The sequence below is a fragment of the Enhydra lutris genome, unplaced genomic scaffold, assembly GCF_002288905.1.
Source record: "Enhydra lutris kenyoni isolate GAN:26980312 unplaced genomic scaffold, ASM228890v2 scaffoldscaffold12, whole genome shotgun sequence".
Lineage (NCBI taxonomy): Eukaryota > Metazoa > Chordata > Mammalia > Carnivora > Mustelidae > Enhydra > Enhydra lutris.
The window spans coordinates 45,358,863-45,381,317 of record NW_019154096.1 but is presented as its reverse complement, the minus strand read 5'-3'; the positions used below and the strand labels follow the sequence as shown (position 1 = coordinate 45,381,317).

The following is a 22,455-nucleotide window of genomic DNA, read 5'->3' as shown; positions in this document are numbered from 1 at the left end:
AATTATGAGATCCTGAGCGGATTTCTTGACCTCTCAGTGCCTCAGTTTCCTTATCTCTAAAATGGGATTAATAACAGTATGCACCACCTAGGGTTGTTCTGAAAAACAAATAGGTAAGACACATACAACACTTAGAACAGTTTTTGGCACATAGGAAAGACCCAATAAACAGTAGCTATTTATCAGTAAACTAGCTCAGGCACTGGCCACCTGTGGCAATGGAACAGTAACTAAAACTGAGGGATAGGGTACTGATTTGAGAACTACCAGGGTTCGAATACATGCACTGGACACTGTGCTGTTTTCTCGTCAGCACAGTTTTTATGTAATCCTCAGAACAATTCTACTTTCTCCACTTTGTGAGGAAGTCAAGGCTAGAACTTGGCTAGATTCATGCATCTTTGTGTTAAACCCAGAGACTATGTCACTTTGTTAGCTTTGACTGTGCTGAGGGGCTAGAAGGTCTACTACTAGTTGGAGGTATTCTCCAAAAATCAAACCCAAGCACTGAGTACCTTCCCTGGTGATACTCGGCATGGGTCTTTCTCTTTAGTAATTCCAAAATTCCAAAAATTCCAGCGTTTGACAGAATTTAAAAGACACGGATTTTTTTTTTTTTTTTTACACATTTTACATTGCACCTTTTGTACATTTTAATTCACTAGTAGGTCTCGAAGTTAATAGAGGAGAGCTAGGACGTGGGTTTTAGAAAAATAATTTATACTCAACTTAGGAATTTAATTTTATGGTTGTAACTGATGGTCTAAAAACTCCCCAAACTAAACAAAGTAACGGAACCTCAGCAAAAGTAACTGGCTTGGGAGAGAGTCATGAAATTTACAGGGAGATGTTTTAACATTTTGGTATCCACCGCACTGCCAAAGGACGTCAGAACTGAGTTGAGGGATTTGGACTGACCACTGGCTCTGTGGCTGACCATCCACGTGAGCAAAAAAGGCCATTTGGTTTCTGGCTTTACTTTTCTCTTCCAAAGAGAGAAACTGAAGAATAGACCGAAACACAAAGTGCCTTGTAATTAAATGCGACGTCCCGTTTGAAGGGCTAATAAAGAAATTTATTAACATTTGTTAGAGAACTTGGTAATTCTTAGCAGTCTTCATTCACTGTGATGAATTTTGATTCACCCTAATTAAAAAACACGCAGCCAACCTCTGATTGCTCCAGGTTAAGGCGAGGAAAAGATAAGCAGATGCACCAAGCAGTGAACAATATAAACATTTCGAATAAACCTTTGAAAGGACCCACAACTCTTCTGCGCTTAGTTTAACTGCGTACTGACGCCTCACGACGCAAAAGACATTTCCTTCCCTGCAGCCTTACTGAGCTGGCGCGTAGCCCGGACGAGATTTGCGGCTCTCTCCTGGCCTGCACCCGCTCTGTGCTCCGCGATGCGGCCTCCACGCCCCCTCGCCCAGGGTTCGCGTTACGGAGCTCCGTCCAGCTGCTGGCCGAGTCCCCAGCACTCCCCGGAGCACCACGGCGGTCACGTTCACTGGGCGAGGGCTCGCGCCCTAGTCCGGCGCTGGTTGGTCGTGCCGCGGGGCCAGCCGCCCGGTGATTGGTCCGAGGGACTGGTTCACGTGTTCCGGAGCCCATAAGCGGCCTCTCCCGCGCCGCACCCGCAATCCACCGGAGCTCCAGACTAACCCTGACGGAGGGGAGCTGGGTGCGAACTCACGCAGACCATCGAGAGCCGGCACTCGCGGTCCGCCGCCGCCTCTCTCCCTAATGAGCTGCACCAGGTAGGTTCACCGCAGACTCCCAGTCTCAGAGTAGAGGGGAGTGCACAGCTGTAGGGAGGTTGGGCGGCGTGGTCCTTAGGGCATCACCACAGATGGAGACGCTGGAGGACGGCTAGCTGGCTGACTGTAGAGTTGAATCTGGCCCTAGGGAAGAATCGGATTGTGAAGATTGCTCAGAAGTTCTTAGCCAAAGCTTATTTTGGTGATTAGCATCCCAAACCAGCAACTTTTAACGGGAGTCAGCTTTAGTTCTGACTGCCTTTTGGATTCCGACTGTTCTCTCTCGATCCAGCACAAATGTCCTAAGAACTGGGGCAGCTTTTGGGAATCGCATCTTGATCTTCCTGGTTGGGGAGTTTGGCTTGTGTGTGTGTGGGGGGGGGGGGGGGGGGGACTGCAGTGCGGTGTTCTGCATTCTTTCGCCCTCCTGCACCTTTTGGGTCATGGTTTGCCGTAGTAAACCATGGGGAACCGCGGAGTCTGAGCAAACGACGATTTTTAAACTCTATACCAGGATTTGAAATTCCAGGGAAATTGCCAGACCCTAAAACTGTAAGCGCAAAAAGTAAAAATGTAAAAAAACAAAACCCAAAACCAAAAATCTTCCATAACGCTACTTGAAATAGCTTCTCCAGACGTGGCATACTTAACAGAAGGCTTCTCTAAAAACCCTGTTAACTATTATTAGATGCACAAATACAGCTTTAGCTTTCATTTGTTTGTTCTAATTTTGTAGGTCTCCATAAAAATACATTCTGTGCATGTTCTTAACACTATCTGTGTGTTGATGACCATTTATTTGCCTATGTACTTAGGAGCTGCTGTGAAGTTACTGAAGACAGATTGAGAAATGTCATGTACAGTGCACACATACAACTCCTATCTGTACAGATAGGATGGGGGAAAAAATCATGAGCTTGGCAATGTGTATGGAGGGCTAAATTAGGCCAGGAAAAAAAACCTGATGGACACTTCTGAATTTAATACTGCTGAGCATAGTTATGTTTAAATTTTAAAATAGCTTTATTATCTTGCTATTTATAAATACCCATTGCCGAACATTAGAAAATACCAAAAAAGTACAAAGACAAAAATAGATGATCAGTAATCCTACTGCCTGGAGAGATGTAACTTCTTGGTGTATTTCCCATTAAGTATTTATAAATTCATATAGACCGTATATAATAAAAACAGTCCAATTTTCAGGTAATTAGCTTTTTCCATCTATGTGTATTTGTCATGCATATCTTCCATGAAATACAGATTATGTGAAGTTTTTCTGTAAGTGCGTGAACTGCTGACAGGCATTTCAGTTGGTTACTGAAAAATGATGAATACGATGAAGTGAAAAGCTAATCCTCCGACTTCATTTTTCCAGCCTTCTCACTCTCAAAACTGCTCCCTGAGAATTTTATTCTATATTTTTTCTTTTGAAGTGGGTTCCCTTTCCAGAGAAGTATAATCAATTTAATAGCAAAATCAGCAGAGCTGCCAGAGGGAGCACAGAGTCTGGACCCATGGTCTGGAACCTCTCTGCTCATGAGAATCCCCTGGAAAGCCCTGGTCCCCACCCCCAAGAGGTTCTGCCTCCGTGGCTCTGAGTCCCAGGAATTGGCATTAAAGAAAAAAAGACGAGCAACTCTGTAGGCCATTGTGACTAGACAGGTTCAGAACAGAGCAAATTGGCTCTTAGAGGTGTATTAGAGATGATCACCAACAGCCCCTACCAAGTGTTTGAAGCAGTTAATCCATGGCCTTGCAGTCTGTCAAGGACATAGCCAGACACAGGATGCAGATCTGATCGTCTAATACTGTTTTCTTTTACTATAAATGATAGCACATCCCTGATGCTTACTGTGCTGGTTATAGTTAAATCAGTACAAAACTAGTACATGTAAATAGTACATACATATAAAGTACATACATACATACATATAAATAGTACAAAAGTAGTACATACATACTTGGAACTTGGGGAAGAGCATTCCAGATCAGGTGATAACCCCTCTTCTTTTGTATTTCAGAATGATCCAGGTTTTAGATCCGAGGCCTTTGACAAGTTCAGTCATGCCAGTGGATGTGGCCATGAGGCTCTGCTTGGCTCATTCGCCACCTCTGAAGAGTTTCCTGAGCCCTTACGACCTCCAACGAAAAAATTTTGTGAACAAATTAAAGCCTCTGAAATCGTGTCTCAATATAAAACAGGAATCCAAATCACAGAATGAGTGGAAGCATTCACACGACCAAGCCAAGAAGCGGGTTGTATTTGCTGACTCCAAGGGGCTCTCTCTCACTGCCATCCATGTCTTCTCAGACCTCCCAGAAGAACCCACGTGGGATCTCCAGTTTGATCTCTTGGACCTTAATGATATCTCCTCTGGCTTAAAACTCCATGAGGAGAAAAACTTGATTTTAGATTTCCCACAGCCTTCAGCTGATTACTTAAGTTTTCGGAACCATTTTCAGAAGAATTTTGTCTGTCTGGAGAACTGCTCTTTGCAGGAGCGAACAGTGACTGGAACTGTGAAGGTGAAAAACATGAGCTTTGAGAAGAAGGTTCAGATTCGTATCACTTTTGATACCTGGAAAAGCTACACTGATGTGGACTGTGTCTACATGAAAAATGTGTATGGTGGCTCAGAGAGTGACACCTTCTCATTTGCCATTGACTTACCCTCTGTCATTCCAACAGAGGAGAAAATTGAGTTCTGCATTTCTTACCATGCTAATGGGCAGGTCTTTTGGGACAACAACGAGGGTCAGAATTACAGAATTGTCCATGTGCAATGGAAACCTGATGGAGTGCAGACACAGATGGCCTCTCAGGACTGTGCATTCCACCAGGTTCCCCCCAAGACTGAGTCAGAGTCATCCGTCTTTGGCAGTCCAAGGCTGGCCAGTGGGCTTTTCCCAGAATGGCAGAGCTGGGGGAGAATGGAGAACTTGGCCTCTTACCGATGATTAAGTAACTTAGTGACTGGTTTTGACCTGGTGCATTTCCCATGTAATTCTAGGTCTGTATTACTCAATATTAGGAAGTCTGTGCTACTTGCCTTACTAGGTTTAGTTTTGAGTTTTTGAGACCTGGCTACAAAAAGACCAGCTTCTTGAGAATTTACTGTTGCGGTCTGTACGATGATACTGTTTCGCTTTGGGAGGATCAGGTAACATCCTAGAACCCTGTTTTTGTTCTAAAAAGTAATACTGTTCAATGCCCTTTATCCTCCCCTCTCAATTCACAAGCTTTCACGTTGGGCAAGGAAAGGTTGAGAAGGACAGTTGATGGTGATGGAAAGCTGTTTTAATGGTATGAGGAATGTCTGAAAAGTGCACACAAAAGGGCTCTGCAGCTCAAGTCAGAGTAGGAGCAGTGTGATACCTCACTGTTGGTGAGAAAATGTAAGGTTACTTCGTGTTTTTAAGTTGGTTTTACAGTTCTCTCCTAAGGAAATAATTTGTGGGGGGGAGGGAAGATTCCATGTTACATATTCTTGTGGAGAAAACCCAAACTTCAGAGGTGTTGGGAGGTTTTGGGGAAAGGTGAATTAAACTCTGGAGAAGCATGATTTTAAATGAAGCCTTTCTTTCCAAACGTGATTTATGAAAAACACGATTTGGGGAAAGTTTAAGCAAATCTGGCTTTGCAGTCCTCCGGTTATGAGTGATCTTGTTTGTGAACAAGGTGTCATGCTCAGGGACTCAGTAAAAAGATTGCTCTTTGCAAGTGCCTTGATGAGCCAGAATACTGTGTTGATCCCAAATATCTGAAGGGTCATCTGATAACTCATGAGTGTTTGACTTTACAAGAAGGTCCACTCTGTATATTGGCATCCCTTTTGCAATACTGTTGAATCTTTGAGAGTGTTGCCAGTGTATACAACTTGCATCCTTCATATTGAAGGTGACTCATTTTTCTGCCACACTTTTTCCATGTGATATTGGAAGTGAGGACTGAAACCGATTCTCAATTCAAGAATCCAGTACTTTGCACATGGAAGCAGCAATCTATTGTGTCTATTTGTTTTAAGTCTTTCTACCAATTTCTTTGAAGTACAAATATTTTTTTTAAACAGATGGGAATTGTTTGGATTGTAATAGAATTGTTTTGGGGGTGTGCTTAAATTCATTCTATAAGATGTTAAGAACAGAAGTCCTCAAATGTTGGCTTCTGTCATTGTGCACATCCATTAAGAGGTATTCAGAGAATGCAGTTAATGTTAATTTTAACAGGTGTGATCTGCCATGCTGGAAAAGTATATTGGAATAACTCTGCTATGACCGTGTTTAAGGTTGGGCTAGCGCACCCCTCAGTTTTTCTATTCTAAGTATTTCACTGTCCTATAGTTAACCTTTGTGAACTTTTCTCTAAAAATAAAAGCGTTTGATACAAGACCAGAGTATGTTTTCTTTCTCAAAAGCCACAAGTCAAATAAACCAACTGAGATTGTCCTGTTTTAAGAACTGAGCAGATAGTTTGGACCAGGAATTTGATTCACCTGAGGGTATTCAGATGGTTCCAGCCTATCGTTAGTGCACTAGGGCTAGGGTCCAGGAACAGTGACTTCAGCTGCTGTGACTGTTCTCCAGTTATCCCCATTGGTACTTAACTGCTGCTCATGCATATTGTCTGCTGTGTCAGGGTTCTCTTGGGGGCCACTCCAGCTTTAAAATGGAGGAGGTGGTGGGGGAAGAGCTGGAGTGGGCTACTCTACCTACCTCTTCAGCTCCAGCACCTTCCTGAAGGGGCAAAGATTGGAGCTGCACAGAGGGCATATGGGCACCAGTCCTGGACTGAAGAGAGGGTCAGCCCCTGCAGTGAGAGGTAGCAGGTCTATGAAACTTAAGTTGTAATTCAGTTCTTAAAGTTCCAGAGAGGGCTTCTGCATGGGTTAGTTGTAAACTACAGGCCTGCAGGCTGTGTCTGGCTACAGGTGTCTCTTGCTTGATAGGAAGTATCTACAACCAGGATCTTAGCCTGGATACAAGAATTTTAGGGTTTCTAGTACCTAAAGTAGTAGTTGATAGCACACCCAAAATGACACCCTGTACACCATGATCAAGATGAATATGGCCTTGAAAATACAAAAAAGTCTAGATTCCCCCCACCCCCACCATATTCCTCCAGGACAAAACATCTGAAAATGCTAGATAATTTTGAACTATAATTTTAAACTATAATACATTTTAAGAGTATTGCTGAGCTGGGAAGAAAGGAAGGATGGCCTTAAAGGCTGCCTCTGCCCCCTAAATAAAAAGCAAAGCAGGACCTCAGAGATTAAATGTGTACTAAAGCTGACAGTCGTCCTGAAGTCACTTGCTAATCCCCTGGTGATCAATACTAGTTTTTTAACATCTATGGTTGCTAAGGGGTCAGAAATGAAGGTTAGTGTCCATTAAGCTGGGAGGTGGTCACTGAATATCTAACATAGCTAGGACCAAGAAAGGATACAACTGCATTAAAATAGCCCTTCTAGAAATTCAACTAGGAAAGATGCTTGTACCTCTGGCCAGAGGGAAAAAACAAACTTATTAAAAGTCATCACCACAATCTGGCCCTCATACGGATTTTCAATCTGAATTCACATTTTTTGTATTCTGAAAAAGGTCAAACCAAAAATTAATTAAAAATGATCCCTGGGGGTGCCTGGGTGGCTCAGTGGGTTAAAGCCTCTGCCTGCGGCTAAGGTCATGATCTCAGGGTCCTGGGATGGAGTCCCGCATCAGGCTCTCTGCTCAGCAGGAAGCCTGCTTCCTCTTCTCTCTCCTTGCCTGCCTCTCTGCCTACTTGTGATCTGTCTGTTAAATAAATAAATAAAATCTTAAAAAAAAAAGATCCCTGGTTGCAGTACCCACAAGCGCTCAGTAGAAGCAAACACAAGGACTCTCTAAAAGTGTGCCTTTAACCTAAGTCCCAAAGAATTTTCATCAAACATGAATTCATTAACAAAGCAATAAAAAGATAAGTCTTTGACAAGATGCATGAAGAAGCAGCTAACAAAATGTCATATACAGTCAGCCCAATAGATGTCAAAAAATGTTTATAAAATTTTACATCCTTAAAGGAAAAAAACCCCTAAAACTAAGAATAAAGGGAAATTTGGAAAAGGGTATTTACTAAAAATAAAAACACAACCTACAAACACCATCTTATTGTTAATGTTGAAACTCCTTTTAAGTAAGTTCCTCTATTACCACCTGTCCTATACTAAACACTGTGCTGGAAATCCGAGCCAGTTAAAGTAAAGCAAGAAAGAAATAAATATAGGATTGTTAGGAAACAAAATTATCATTTACAGGTAATATGTTTACCTGCATAGAAAATCCAAAAGAATCGACTACTATTATTAGAATAAATGAGAATTAGCAAGGTTGTTGGATATAAATTCTAACAGTTAGCTTACAAAATGGCCCCGATGGTCCTGACCTTCTGAGATTCATACCCTTGCATAGTTTCCTCCCATGCTGTGCCAGAGTTGCTTTGTGTAACCAATAAAATACAGCAGAAATTATGTCATGCTACCTCCAATATTAGGCTATAAAAAACACTGTGGTTTTCATTTTAGTTGCTTTCTCTCTCTCTCTCTCAGATTTGCTTGCACTAGGGAAGTCAGTTACCTTGCTGTGAGCAGCGCTATTGGAGTTGCCCATGTGGTGAGGAACTGAGGTCCTCTAAGAGCCCGGAAATGGATCCTTTAGTCCCAGTCAAGCTTTCAGATGATTGCACTCTTGGCTGACATCGTGATTACAACCTAATGAGAAACCTTGAGCCAAAACCTCCCAGCTAAGTTGCTTCTAAATTTTTGACTTAAAAAAAGTATGAGATAAAAAATGTTTGTGTATGTGTTTCACGATTTTATTTATTTGAGAGAGAGAGTGAGTGGGCACAAGCAGGGGGAGAGGGAGAAGCAGACTCCCTGCTGAGCAGGGAGCCCACCGTGGGGCTTGATGTTGGGATCCACACAGGGCTTGATCCTAGGACCCTGGGATCATGACCTGAGCCAAAGGCAGATGCTTAACTGACTGAGCCACCCAGGTGCCCCTAAATGTCTGTGTTTAAGCCACTAAGTTTGGGGTAATTTGTTACTCAGAAATAGATGACTAATACGAGGATCAATATCCAAAAATGAATTGAATATCAATCTATATATATGCAATAAACAGAAAAGGTAATTTATGAAAAAAGAGAATATTTGACAATAACAGTAATGATATAAAAAGTCTTTGGGACAGGGATGCCTGAGTGGCTCAGTCGGTTAAGCCACTGCCTTCCGCTCAGGTCATGATCCCAGGGTCCTAGTATCATGTCCACATCTGGCTCCTTGCTCTTTCTGCCTCTGCCTGCTTGCGCACGCTCGCTCTCTCTGAAAAATAAATAAATAAATAAATAAATAAATAAAATCTTACCCAAAAAGTCTTTGGGATAAATATAACCAAAGTTTAATACGATGTTTAAGGAGAAAAGGAGAAAATTATAAGTATACATTGAAAGGCAATAAAAAATTTACAAATAAAAAGCTATTCAATATTTGTGGTTAGGAACATTTAATATCATGAAGACATTTACTATTTTAGGGAAAGCCAATCAAAACCAAGATATCAATAGTTTTTTTTTTTTTTTAAGAAATTGACAAATTGCTTCTAAAATGTGTGTAGAAGTAGAAAGAGTCCCAAGAAGAGTCAAGAATTTCCTGAAGATGGTGGGGGAGGGGGGGACTTGCTGTAGCAAATACCAAGATGTCTTATAAAATTACAATGACTGTTACAATGGGGTATAAATTCAGGGTTAAATAAATCTCCAGTGGAACAAATTAGAGTGCCGAGCAAACAGCTCACATATAGGTGAAGGCTTGGCTTGTGACAGAGCTGGCAATGGTAGTAAGTTGGAAGAGAATGGAGTTCACAATAACTGACCAGGAACAGATGGTTTTCCACATGTAAAAGCATGAAACCAGGACCTTCCCACATGCTTTGTTCTAAAACTAGAACAAAAAAGGGAAAGCTTTGAAAAATTTTTGAAGAAAATATAGAAGGCTTTGGGACTTTGGAATTGGAAAGGATTTCTAAGATAAAAGAACACAAACCAACAGAAGACCATTGATAAATTTAACTGCATTAAAATTTAGATTTTTTTTAAAAATCAAAAGAAAGTGAAAAGATTAGCTGCAAACTGGGAGAAGTTATAACTGACAAAGGATTAGTAACCCAAATATGCAGAGAACTTTGATACGTAATAAGAAAAAAAAATCTATAGAAAAACAGGCAAAAGACTCAAATAGATATTTCATGTAAGAGGAAACATGAATGGCAACAAACATGAAAAGATTTTCACTTCATTAATAAACAGGGAAATGCAAATTAAAACTACAAGGAGATACTATTTCACATCCATCTGAATGGCAAAAGCTAAAACATCTGTAAATAAGTGTTGGTGAGCTTATAGACAGTGGGTCTCATACCCTGCTGGTGAGTGTATAAACTGGTCTGACCACTTGGGAGACAATTTAGCATTGCAAAGTTGCAGATGCATAGCAATTTCACTTCTATGTGTGTATCCTACAGAGAAGACTCCAGAGGGTGTATATCAGGAGATACAGAAATATGTTTGTAACAGTGTTACTTGTAAAAGCAAAAACTGAAACCAACACAAATGTCCACTGACAGTAGACTGGATAGATAAACTCTATTATTTCAAGTGTAGGTGAAAATGAATGGCAGCTAATCCTGCTAACACAAATGAATCTTACAAAGATAAAGCTGAGCAAAAAGCAGGCTACAGAAAATACAGCCAGTATGATTATTTTACATTAGATTCAAAACCCCACACATTCCTGGATGTATAGATGTTTTACAAATCTCTCTAGATCTATAACTATAACAAGAGAAAACAAAGGAATAATAAGTAGAATGTGGCACTGAAGTTACTTCTGGGGAGGAAGATGGAAAGAACTGGGGAGAGGTACAAAGAATATTTAAAAATACTGGGGTGCCTGGGTGGCTCAGTGGGTTAAAGCCTCTGCCTTTGGCTCAGGTCATGATCCTGGGGTCCTGGGATGGAGCCTGGGATCGGGCTCTCTGCTCGGCGGAGAGCCTGCTTCCTCCTCTATCTCTCTGCGCTTCTCTGCCTGCTTGTGATCTCTGTCTGTCAAACAAATAAATAAAATCTTTAAAAAAAAAATTACTAACATTTTCTTCCTTAAGCAAAATTCTCACATATACATTTTATATATATCTCACATGTAAATGATACTTTATAATAAAAAATTTAAGACAGGTTTTATTGATACCTATAAGCACAGTAGAAACTTTTCCATTCACATCCTATATAGAACTTTTATTTTCTTTTCAATATTTTTGGAGGGGAGGTTGGGATGATCTCTTCCCTATGTAACCCATAAGAATAACGGATTGTTTTGGAACATCTGGGTTTTGAAACCATTGTACTGCCAGCCTTTAGGATGTGGTCTGAATTCATCACAATGGGCCATTTTTATGTTTTTCCTAACCTTTCAAGGTGCCAGATTGCATCAAGTTGAGTAGAAGTTTCCTTTGTGTTCTCATTGCTACTGCAGAAATAAAAACAGAAGCTAAATCCTGCGGCACCTGGGTGGCTCAGTTGATTAGGCATCTGACTCTTTATTTCATTCAGCTCAGGTCATGATCTCCAGGTGGTGAGCCTGAGCCCTGGGTCCAGGCTCTGCATTGAGCGTGGAGCCTGCTAGAGATCCTCTCTCTCCCTCTGCCCCTCCCCGCCTTAAAAAAAAAAAAAACAAAAACAAACAGAAGCTATATCCTTAGGTATTTCTATTCAGGACCAGCTATTCTCTAACTTCTTGGTGTTTACACCTGGATTTTCCAGATGACAGGAAAGGGCAGTTCTATCTAACATGGCAACCACCCTTCTAATTTAACATTATAAATGGAGTAAAATTTAGCCCCTTGCTCATCCTAACACCTACAACTATACACCATCCTGTCATTCGGAATCTGAGCAAAGTCTTTCAGCCTTTATTTACCTACACTAAGGGTGGGTCAAATTTGGGTAGAGAGGTCCTTCCCATCTTGGGGTCAGTTCCAACTGCATTATATCATCATCTACTTTCACTGTGCTTGGAAATAATAATCAGGTCACGCTTGTGCCCGAAACTTGCCATATAGAGCAATAAAAGATATAGATGCCACATATCACAAAAGGATACAATCATAAAGATAGCCAGTGGAGGGTCCTGGATATTTGCTGGTGCAGGTTCACATAGTCTTTCTGGCCCTCTCAAGTTCTGTTAATGGATCTAGGTATTAACTGCTCATGACAGGCATGGGTCTACTGAGTCAGAGGAGCTGGTGAGTCACATGCTAATACCTAAGTCCTCCAGCAAATATTTTATCTCATTTATAATGCTGGGACCAGATTCATAGTTAACTAAAGATGACTAAAACCAAAGACACACACAGATTCAAATATCTGGTAATGTACACTGTTGGATGATGCAACTTTTAAAATTAATCTTTGGATATATCCTGCTTACTAGTCTTTAAACTACTTGCTCATATATCCATTTCTGGATTAATGATACGTTCCCTTCCTTGTGGAAGCTGACACTCCAGCTCTGACTATTTAGGTCATGTGGAATCAAACCTAACATCTAGCCAGAATCTTTTTTTTCCTTTTTTTTTTTTTATTATGTTATGTTACCTTGATTTAGTTGCTATCAAAGTTCTTAGTTGGAGACTTAAAAAAATCGAAACAAACCCTCAAAGCAGCCACCCTGGTAGTAAGCAACATATAATATATACGTGCATTTAAACTATTTTCATGACAACTGTTATTGTCATAAAGTTGTTTTTGGATCTTAGAACTTTACGTTGGAAATATTTACTTGAAATGCCATTTGATCTGTCCTGCTTTTAAGGCTGCTGCAGGTGGATGCAGCCACTGGATGCCTGTGACTTCAGATATGACAGAAGGTAGATTCTCTCTCTCTCTCTCTCTCTTTTTAAGATTTTTATTTATTTATTTGAGAAAGAGACAAAGATAATGACAGAGAGCATGAGTGAGATGGGTGAGCACAAGCGGGGAAGAGAGGGAGAAGCAGGCTCCTCCCTCAGCAGGAAGCCTCATATGGTGGTGGATCCCAGACATCATGACTATGACTTCAGCTGAAGGCAGATGCTTAACTGACTGAGTCACCCAGGCGGCCCCATGGTAGATTCTCTTATTTCTCAAAGGTGGAGACTGCCTTGAAATGTTCTTTTTGTTTTTCCAGTTTCCAAAGTCTGGTCTCTCATCACAAATAGGTTTTGTATAATATAATGTAATGTAATGTAATATAAATTTACTTAAATATATGTTAATATGTTTAATATCAAATTTAATATTTAATATCTATTTAAATAGCATACTAAAAATAAAATCATATTTAATATTAATATTAAATTTAATATTATATATATATATCGTTAAATTTTAGCTAAGGGAGCTCAGACAGAGATAAACTGTGTATTGGGGAAGGTGGAGAGGGCAGAGTAGAAGACCATGCCACTGTTCTAGCTTGGGACATGGGAAAATGATGTCCTACCACCTGAGGCCCATACATCTATCTCCTTCTAGACTATGTTCATGGTACCCCTGGACCCTTGCTCCCCAACTGAACCCACCTCCAGGGCCCGTTCCTGCCTCTGCTCTGAGTGTGTCCTTCCACCAGCAGTGGCTGCACCCTTGGTCCTGAGAGGTAGCTATTTGGAGGATGGGGTGGGAGAGTTCTCCTGTCCACTGCATAAGAGTGAGGAGGTGAAAGATGAAGTCAGGGTGGGGGACAGAAGGGGACTAGCCAGGCTGTGGCCTCCCTTGGCATTCTTGCCATGGGCCCCGTGAATCTTGGAAGGCTTTAACTCCCCTAACTCTGCTTGCTCTTTCACATCTCAGCCATTTAGTTCCTTGGGGACTGTCAGCATCCTTCCATTGATCTTTCTTCACTGCTCTTTTTGTGCATGCCCTTCCCACCTATCTCTGCTCTTACACCCTTCCTCACCCTGGTTCTTGGTCTAGCTGCCCTCCAATTAGTCTCTTAGAAGGTGGCGGGGGTAGTGTGCTATCAATTACAGGGGGCCGTAGAGGGGCAGTGGGTCAAGGCCAATCTCTGTAGAGTTTTACAGGTTTGCCTTGGGTGGGGGAGCAGGGACCCTGTCCTGGGTGGTATTGCAGAGAAAGGGAAGAGCTTTGTAGTACTTTGTAGAGCTTTCTGAGTACTTTGTAGATAAGCAATGTGACCTGGAGAAGCCAGGGGCTTCCAGAAGACTCCTGATCAGCTCACTGGCAGAGAAAATGGTGGCATTCCTGACCGCTGTCAGAGCTGCACTGCTCTGATAGGGACAGAGGCACTTGGAGGACCTCCTCTCCCAGGAGTTACAACCTTTGGTCTCTAGAAAATTATCATCTTCTAACTCTATTTACACATTGTATTAAAACATCCAAGGCACATTTTCTAGGTCTATTACGTAAAGTGACACAAGTATAATCCGCCTAAACTGGACTTGGAAGAAATTTTATCATCAGGAGGATAAGGTAACTAATTCCACTGTTCCCTTTGCCTTCCCTTTGCTATTTGGCCAATGTCCCCCACATTCTTCATGTCCTCAGAATGGTCTACTCTAACTACCCAATCTCAAATAGGTAGTCCCAGATATTCTCCTTTATTCACTATGTCATCAAATGTTGCTAAGTGCCTGTGAAGTGCCTGGATTCCTCAATCCATGTCCTCATGGAACTAAGATTTACTGAGCATTTATTAATGTACCAGTTACCATGTTAAGAGTGTTACCTACATTTTCTTATCTAACTAATCTTCTGAGGTGGGTACTGTTATCATCACCATTTTACATGTAAGAAAGCTGAGGCACAGAGAGGTTAAGTAATCTACCCAAGGGCACACATTAAGGGGCAGAGCTGGCATTTGAACCCAAGAAGTTTGATTCCAGGGCATGGACATCTCCTCTCATAGTATCCCATTTTCTTTCACCATAAGTCTTGAATTACAGTTTTTACCATATGCCTTGAATTACAGAGTGTGGGTGTGGGGTGCCCACGATTCTGTGCCTGGTGAGAAGAAGCTTACAGGGCCCTTAAGATGTAGGAATCAGGTGAAGATGACATGCTGAAAAGGCTATGCAGCCATGAAGTGAGGAAGAGTGTGAGGATTTACACACTTACAGCCAGAACACTGCAAGAGTTAATAATGCGCCTCCAGCAGGCTCAAGTCTTACCGTTTATTTATAGAAATGCCTTAGGGAGTTAGAGAAGGGGAAGGGAAGGGCAGAATGTGTTTCTGTGCAGGTGTGTGTGTGTGTGTGTGTGTGTGTGTGTGTGAGAGAGAGAGAGAGAGAGATGGCAGAGGGGCTTGGGGGCAGAAATCTCCAAGTTCCATTTTTCCCTTGACTTCCATTTAACACATATACCCTGCCTTCTCCCTTCTCCTCTTCTACACTCCCTTATCTCCCAGCTGTCTTAGTGCCATCTCCTCTGGCTTATCCTGTCTGGACACCTTGTCTGACCTTGAACTATCACTCAATCCTTCCGGGTGTTGCTTCAGCTTGGAAGAGCCGAGTCCTGGCAGAGGCCCTACACTGAAAATAATTCAGTATGAAAGCTGGGCTTGTTCTCTTCAAAGGGTGAAGCAGGCTAACAAGAAAGGATGAGAGAGTTCCCCCACCCCACCTCCAATCCTTCCAAGTCCTCTCTTGGAAACTACCCTTCCCCTTCTGGGGATGACGACTGTCCTTAATGAAATGAGAGAAACAGAACATCAAGACTTGCTTCCTTTTCAAATGAAAAGACTGACCTTACTGAAGTGCATTTTAAATGCTGTCTGGCAAGTGTGGGTGATTGGGGGAGGGGAGGAGGCTGACTTGCCCTTTCTTTGCTAGTTATCTGGGAATCTAGCCCATCCACACTTTCTCCATGAAACTGGAAAGGCAATGTATCATTGTGGGAGAGATACTGCAATTTCTCCAAATAGAAGCCTAGCTCTTCTTAGGGTCTTTATTTACAAGCTCAGCTGTGTTCTTTGAACATGTTAGTATTTAGAGGGATGGAAATTGGGCAGGAGCCACTGAAGAGGTTTTGGGTAAGACCTCTGCTCTGCTCCAGGGCCTATGCCCAAGGACAGTTGGAAAAGAACAGGAAGGCTTAAACGTTTGGGAGCTGTAAGGAGTTGAGTGGAAGGAGCAGTCATGGAGGAGCAGAGTAGCTGGCAATGGTCCTCTTGAGGAGAGACCTAGATGGGTAGATTTGGACAGAAAGAGGAAAAGAGATAGTGTTCTGGAAGGGCATAAGAGCAAGGGCAAAGGCAGGAAGTGGGGATGGCTCTAGTGTTTGGTAGGAAAGCAAGGAGATAAATGTGCCTGGCTATAAGGCTGGGGGCTGCAGTAAGGTGAGGACCAAGTGAATGATGGGGATTGAAGAAAGTAGAATTTTTTTTTTTTCTCTAGCTAATAGGGAGACAGATTGAAGTTTATCTTGACTTAGAAGCAATGCAGTGAGAACAAAGGGTTAAGAAAATCTGACCAGGATGGCTCAGGGGGAGAGAAATAAGAAGCAGAAATTTCATGGGGGTGGTCACTTCAGGTGAGGAGGGACAAAAACCGAGGCTGGGGTGGGCAGTGGGTCTTAATGGATGTGAAAGGAGGAAGGCAGCTTCAGCCCATCTGAGTGAGCTGCTCTAGGGGCCTGAGTGCAGAATGAGAAGAGGTTCTTGGCTGGGCCATCTTGGCCACAGTTGCCCAGTTAAGGAAAAATGGCTCTTATAAACATGAATGACTCATACTATAGGGCTGGGTGCACAGATACTTTTGATGCCTCCTACTCAACTCAAGGAAAAGTACAACATCTGTGGCTATTGGTTTCTAGTTGTTTGGTTTGTAGCTGGCAGTGATGGCCAAGAATTGAAGGTCCGTGGGCATGCTTTTTATTTGGCTTAGTGAGTGTTTGGTTCTTTGTGGGAAATCCAATGCTCAGAATTTCAATTGCTAACTCTTATTAGACAGAAGTCATGCACTTACCAACCTGCGTTTTAAGAGCCTATAATTGCAATGAAGATATCTGGACAGTCAAAATGCTTAATGAAGAAACTTTACTAATTTTTATCTATTATAAAGAGGTATCTTCCTTAAGGACTTCCTGACTCAGAGCCTCTCTACTCTTCCTTTGCCCACAATTCTAATTAAGTCACCTTCTTGTTTCCTAGCCCACAGAAATGTCAAGGGTTAAAAAGAGTTTGTGTGTCTGTTGGTGGGAATGCAAGCTGGTGCAACCACTCTGGAAAACAGCATGGAGGTTCCTCAAAATGTTGAAAATAGAACTACCCTATGACCCAGCAATTGTACTGCTGGGTATTTACCCTAAAGATACAAACGTAGTGATCCGAAGGGGCACGTGCACCCGAATGTTTATAGCTATAGCAGCAATGTCTACAATAGCCAAACTATGGAAAGAACCTAGATGTCCATCAACAGACGAATGGATAAAGAAGATGTGGTATATATACACAATGGAATACTATGCAGCCATCAAAAGAAATGAAATCTTGCCATTTGCGACGACGTGGATGGAACTAGAGGGTATCATGCTTAGCGAAATAAGTCAATAGGAGAAAGACAACTATCATATGATCTCCCTGATATGAGGGAGAGGAGATGCAACATGGGGGGGGTTAAGGGGGTAGGAGAAGAGTAAATGAAACAAGATGGGATTGGGAGGGAGACAAACCATAAGTGACTCTTAATCTCACAAAACAAACTGAGGGTTGATGGGGGGAGGGGGGTTGGGAGAGGGAGGGGTGGGATTATGGACATTGGGGAGGGTATGTGCTATGGTGAGTGCTGTGAAGTGTGTAAACCTGGCGATTCACAGACCTGTACCCCTGGGGATAAAAATATATTATATGTTTATTAAAAAAAAAAAAGTTTGTGTGTGTCAAAAGAGATATGTGTGTTTGTGTTTGTTAGGGGGGTGGCAGTGGTGGTAGTCACACTGCTAACAATGAAATGAAATGGTTAATGATAAGACAGGAAGGGACAAAAAACTCAAGAAGCATAGCAGCCCAGGACTACTGAGTGTCCAAAAACCTGCATAATCCACGAGGGCATTTCTGCATGGTATAATCACTGAGTTTCACAATGATAACTGTGAATTATTAAGAGAAGAGTAAGTTATATTCCACGCATTCTGTTTAAGGAGACTGAGAAGGACATAACACTTTTCAGAAAAATTTCCATTTTTATGAGGGGTAATAAATTCAAATGCCTCCAAGAGCCAAGAGGGTAATATAAATTAGTGAAATGGACCAAGTGTACACAGCTGAAGGTGTGGTCCATCCAAAGACATAGAAATTCAATAAAAAACAAACTACTGGTGGTGCCAGTAAAAACATGTATGCCAGCTGAATGAGCCAGGAGGCTGTCTGGGTGAGACGTTTGGTCAGAGCAGTTAAATTTCAGTTTTAGTGCTCATAGCCTTCTGGAAAGTCCTGAATGAGGAAGAACCTGCTTCCCAGATGTAGGTAAATGAGTTGCTGGTTTACGTGTATGTCAAATGCTTTTGTACTTTCCCCTAAATTCAGGTGGCATGTCTAATAATGGTGACAAAATTAAGTCAGCTTCTGGAGAAGGCTGACAGACTAAAACAGGCTGTAACTGCCTTTGAGAATTTTTCCTTTACATAATTAATGAGATGTTTATAAATTTTAAGAAATATAAAACTGGCTGAATTCTGTGTAAGAACCCTTGAAGAATTGTAGAACATTCAGAAACAACGAGATCCAAAAGACCAAGACCAAAGTGAAAGTTGATGATGATGACAGAACCCACTGGAGAAAAAAAAAAGATAGAAAAGAAGATGAAAATATTGTCAGATGACTCAATGAGAGGTAAAGGATATGAATAATCAACTCATAGGATGTAAGGCGAAGAGCATGATAGGGGAAGTTCCAACTGCAGCCCTGTACACAGCCCTGGAGCAGCACTGGCCCCCCACGGGGGAATTCAGCACATTTTGCTTGAATAAATGCTTCTCATCCTGTCTGTGCAAATGTAACCGTCCCTCAGAATAATATACTGCTCAAAATATAACTTTAACTAATGAGGAGTTGTATTGGTCACGCAAGCATGCTTAAAGATGACCTTGAGAAAAACATGTACTAGCAGCAGGCCTCTGGTGGAGGGGATGATACACGTCCTTGAAGCCCAGCAGCTGGGTACACCTGGCCGGCTCAGGGCTGAATACTGCCCTGCTTCCCTTTTTTGTAGTGTCCCCGACCTCACAGAAAGCCTGTGGTTAAGGTAATCCGTTTAAGTGTACTTGCTCAACTACAAATCCATGCTGCTGGACCAGACACACCTTACTCCTCTTCTTGTTTACCTTGCTAACCTCTAACACTTGTGACCAACATATGACTCACATTCCTTCTTGTTTACTTACTAGACCTATGGCTATTGTCTAACCTTCTTTTCTTCTCCTTTGTCGTTATCTTGTATCTAATAAATCCTGGACTGAGGAGTTGTTCATGGCAATAGTCCTTCCAGCTGTTGTCCCCTGCTCACGTTCTCTTATAGCTGACTTACTTGTGCCTCATTCCTCTCCCATGCACCGTTAGGAAAGCGGCATGGAAAGGTATCTTTTAGCCTCAAAAGAAGACAAATCCTTATAAATTTTGCCTTCTTAATGACCATTAGTGCATCGCAGGGATGGACTTTGGATAGAATTTGCTTCTATTTCCCCAAAACTGTTCTGTCACTAAGAACATGCAAAAATCAAGAATTTGCTCATTTGGACTTACTGTATTGCATCTAAACACAAAATGAATTGCTTTTATAATAAAGCGGTATCTGAATAAAAATATTAATATATGAATAAGTAAAACATGCCCATATTTTCTTAACTACTAAAAGCTTCTAAAAAAAAGTATGCCATACGTAATTATTTTGTTCCTCTTAAATGTGAATATTTTCTGTTTATGTTTTTAAAAAACTGCCTTTGGGTGAGGGTCCTTGCTTTCCCTATACTCCTTCCCTCAACCCCAAGGAATATGTGATTACAATATATTAGAAACCTAAAAGTGCTAGCAGACCATGCAAGAAGGAATTCCAAAGGTGAAAATGTACAGAAGTGTATTTCAAACTGTTTCCATGCTAGAATCACCCAGGGGGCTTTACAAATATAGATGCCCAAGCCTTTCTAACAGAGATTGTATTTTTGTTTTTTTAAAGATCTTTTATTTATGTACTTGAAAGAAATAAAGAGAGAACATGAGCAGGGGAAGAGCAGAGAGAGAGGGAGAAGCAGACTCTCTGCTGAGCAGGAGCCTGATGATGGGCTCAATCCTGGGTCTCTGGGATCAATCATGTCCTGAGCCAAATGCAAATGCTTAACTGACTGGGCCACCCAGATGCCTCTCTAACAGAGATTCTAAATCCACTGGGTTGAGGCCCAGGCATGAGCATTTTTAAGCTCTCCAATTGATTCTCATGGCCAGTCAATCCCACTTAGGACTGGGAACTACTGGTCTACAGGAACCAGGGAAGGGTTTTGTTAAGATGCCCTAAATGTGGGTGACTAAAGTGACTAAAGAAAGATCCTGTTAACAGAACCATTGTTTTTGCTTTCCAAGAAAGGCAGGACCTAGAAAAGAGGCAGCTTTCTACTCTCTATTGCCTTTATTCTACTTCCCAGGGAGAACAAAAGCCCAAGCATGCTGGTTATAATCACCAGAAGTGGCTAGAAAGTACAGGTGGAGAATGGAGGCTGCATAGGACAGAATTTATTTATAATCCACAATGAAGGACAGAGGGACCCCGAAGGACTAGGCCGAACTCTGACATGCTTCATTTGGCTTCTTAGGGACCCACATAGTGACTTCAGGTGCATCTAATCTGGTTTCATAACTGTGCACTATAATTACTCTTATCATATCTTTTATTCTATATCACCTCTAAGTATTTTTGTAATGAGTAAGATTTGAATAAATCCATTAAAAAAACTTGCATAAGTTTGTATCTGAGGACTTCTTCATGTTAGAGTAGATACCGCATTCAAACTGGGAACTACACTGTGGGGAGAGGCCAAACCGAGAGAGCTTCGGGAGAGCAGGGAAAGGGGAAGACCAAGGAAGGACTTGGGAAGAGAAAACTTGGATCTCTTAGGTTGATAAGGTGGCATTCACTGATCAAAGATAAATGCTCCTGACCCACTGACTGATGAAACTGAATAGTTCGCCAACCATCTGAGTAAACCATCACAATTTATAGGGGAGGAAAGTAAAAGGAGGGAGATTAAGAGATAGTACAAGGCAAACATAGCAGAGTCCCTTACCCCCAAGTCTATCTGCGGTGAAGCTATAAAGCTACCCAGGTGCTTTCCCTGTGGGCATTCATACTTCAGTGAGAATTACTTTCAACCAAAGACTCAGCTGCCTGTCTCTCAAGTCTGTTTGATTAAATGAAAGAATGGAATATTGGGGGGGGGGTAAGGGAAGAGGAGGTACGCCAATAGGAAGAGGTAATAGGTATACTATGATCTTGTAAGCACAAGAGGCAAACTTTTGTGACTTGCCCAGAAGAGCTTCGGATATTCAGAGAACTTCAGGAGGGCAATGGCCACCTACAGTATGTTCATGATGCACTTATCTCAGAACATGGTCCACAACAATCAAGATCTGGCCAAAACTTGTCTAGCAGAGAAAGTTGACCTTTCTGTTTACCTTAATGCAAGAAGCTAGAAAGCAGAAGACTGCGCAGAGGCATAAACAAATCATTTCTTTTTAGAGGTCTCAGCAGGGAGATTAACAATCAGCATTGAAGAAATTCTTCCTCTGGTTTCCTAAAATTTCTGCCTTCTTATGAACAAACCAGCAAGCAAAACTCAAAAGTCTCAAAGGACAAGCATAAATATGATCACTCCTTTGTCCAGAGAAGTCCTTCCTTTTGAAATAAATTATGTCAATCCACATGATTGTGCAGGGCTCTGGGATATCTTTGCTTCAAATTGTATTTGTTTTGGGTAAGCCAGGATTATAGAAGAATTGAATGCTTCTTAGCAGATTCTTTGCTATGTTTGGAAAGTAAAAGACACTTCTGCCAGTAGAGCTCACAACTACATTTATGATTTGTTTTCACTGTCACCGGTTCCAAATGTTGGGCTACCTATTGGTTTTCAAGTGAGTTTATTTTCACAAAATCAACATGTGTGTGATGGGGTATGATAAGGCCTTCCTCCAACATTCTGAAGTCTGACTTGCTTTTAGAAACCCTTGGCCCTAAATTAAAGTTGGAGACATATTTATATTTAGGGGTAAAAAAGACCAACTGAGACTTGGTAAATAAGCAAATGAACATAGAACTGGAGCCTAAGGAAAAGAATTGAAGCTTTGATAAATGGCAACCTGATTTTGAGAAGAGATGCCTTTATTTAAACACCAGCGTAGCCAAATGGCCTGGGATGAAGGCTTCGCAAAAGCTCCCCAAGCAGACCATACAAAGTAGGGCTCTGAATTGCAATGAATCCTTTCATTTACCCCTAAATTAATCCCTTATCAAAACAATGCTGGCCTCTGAAGAAGGTTTTCATATTTAAAAGAGAATTTGCTTGTAAGAACTTGTTGAACCTATTATATAATTCCGAAGACTTTGCCCCTTTAGGTCAATGTTA

At 41.6% G+C, this 22,455-nt stretch overlaps 1 protein-coding gene across 1 annotated transcript; it reads left to right on the top strand.

Annotated features, from left to right (window-relative positions):
- Positions 1-1,629: 1,629 nt before the first annotated feature.
- On the top strand, positions 1,630-5,829 carry LOC111145290 (protein phosphatase 1 regulatory subunit 3C). Its single transcript, XM_022500124.1, has 2 exons — positions 1,630-1,763; positions 3,788-5,829. Exons 1-2 carry the CDS (start codon positions 1,750-1,752, stop codon positions 4,722-4,724), a joined length of 951 nt encoding a protein of 316 aa, XP_022355832.1. The 5' UTR covers positions 1,630-1,749; the 3' UTR covers positions 4,725-5,829.
- The last annotated feature ends 16,626 nt before the right edge of the window (positions 5,830-22,455 follow it).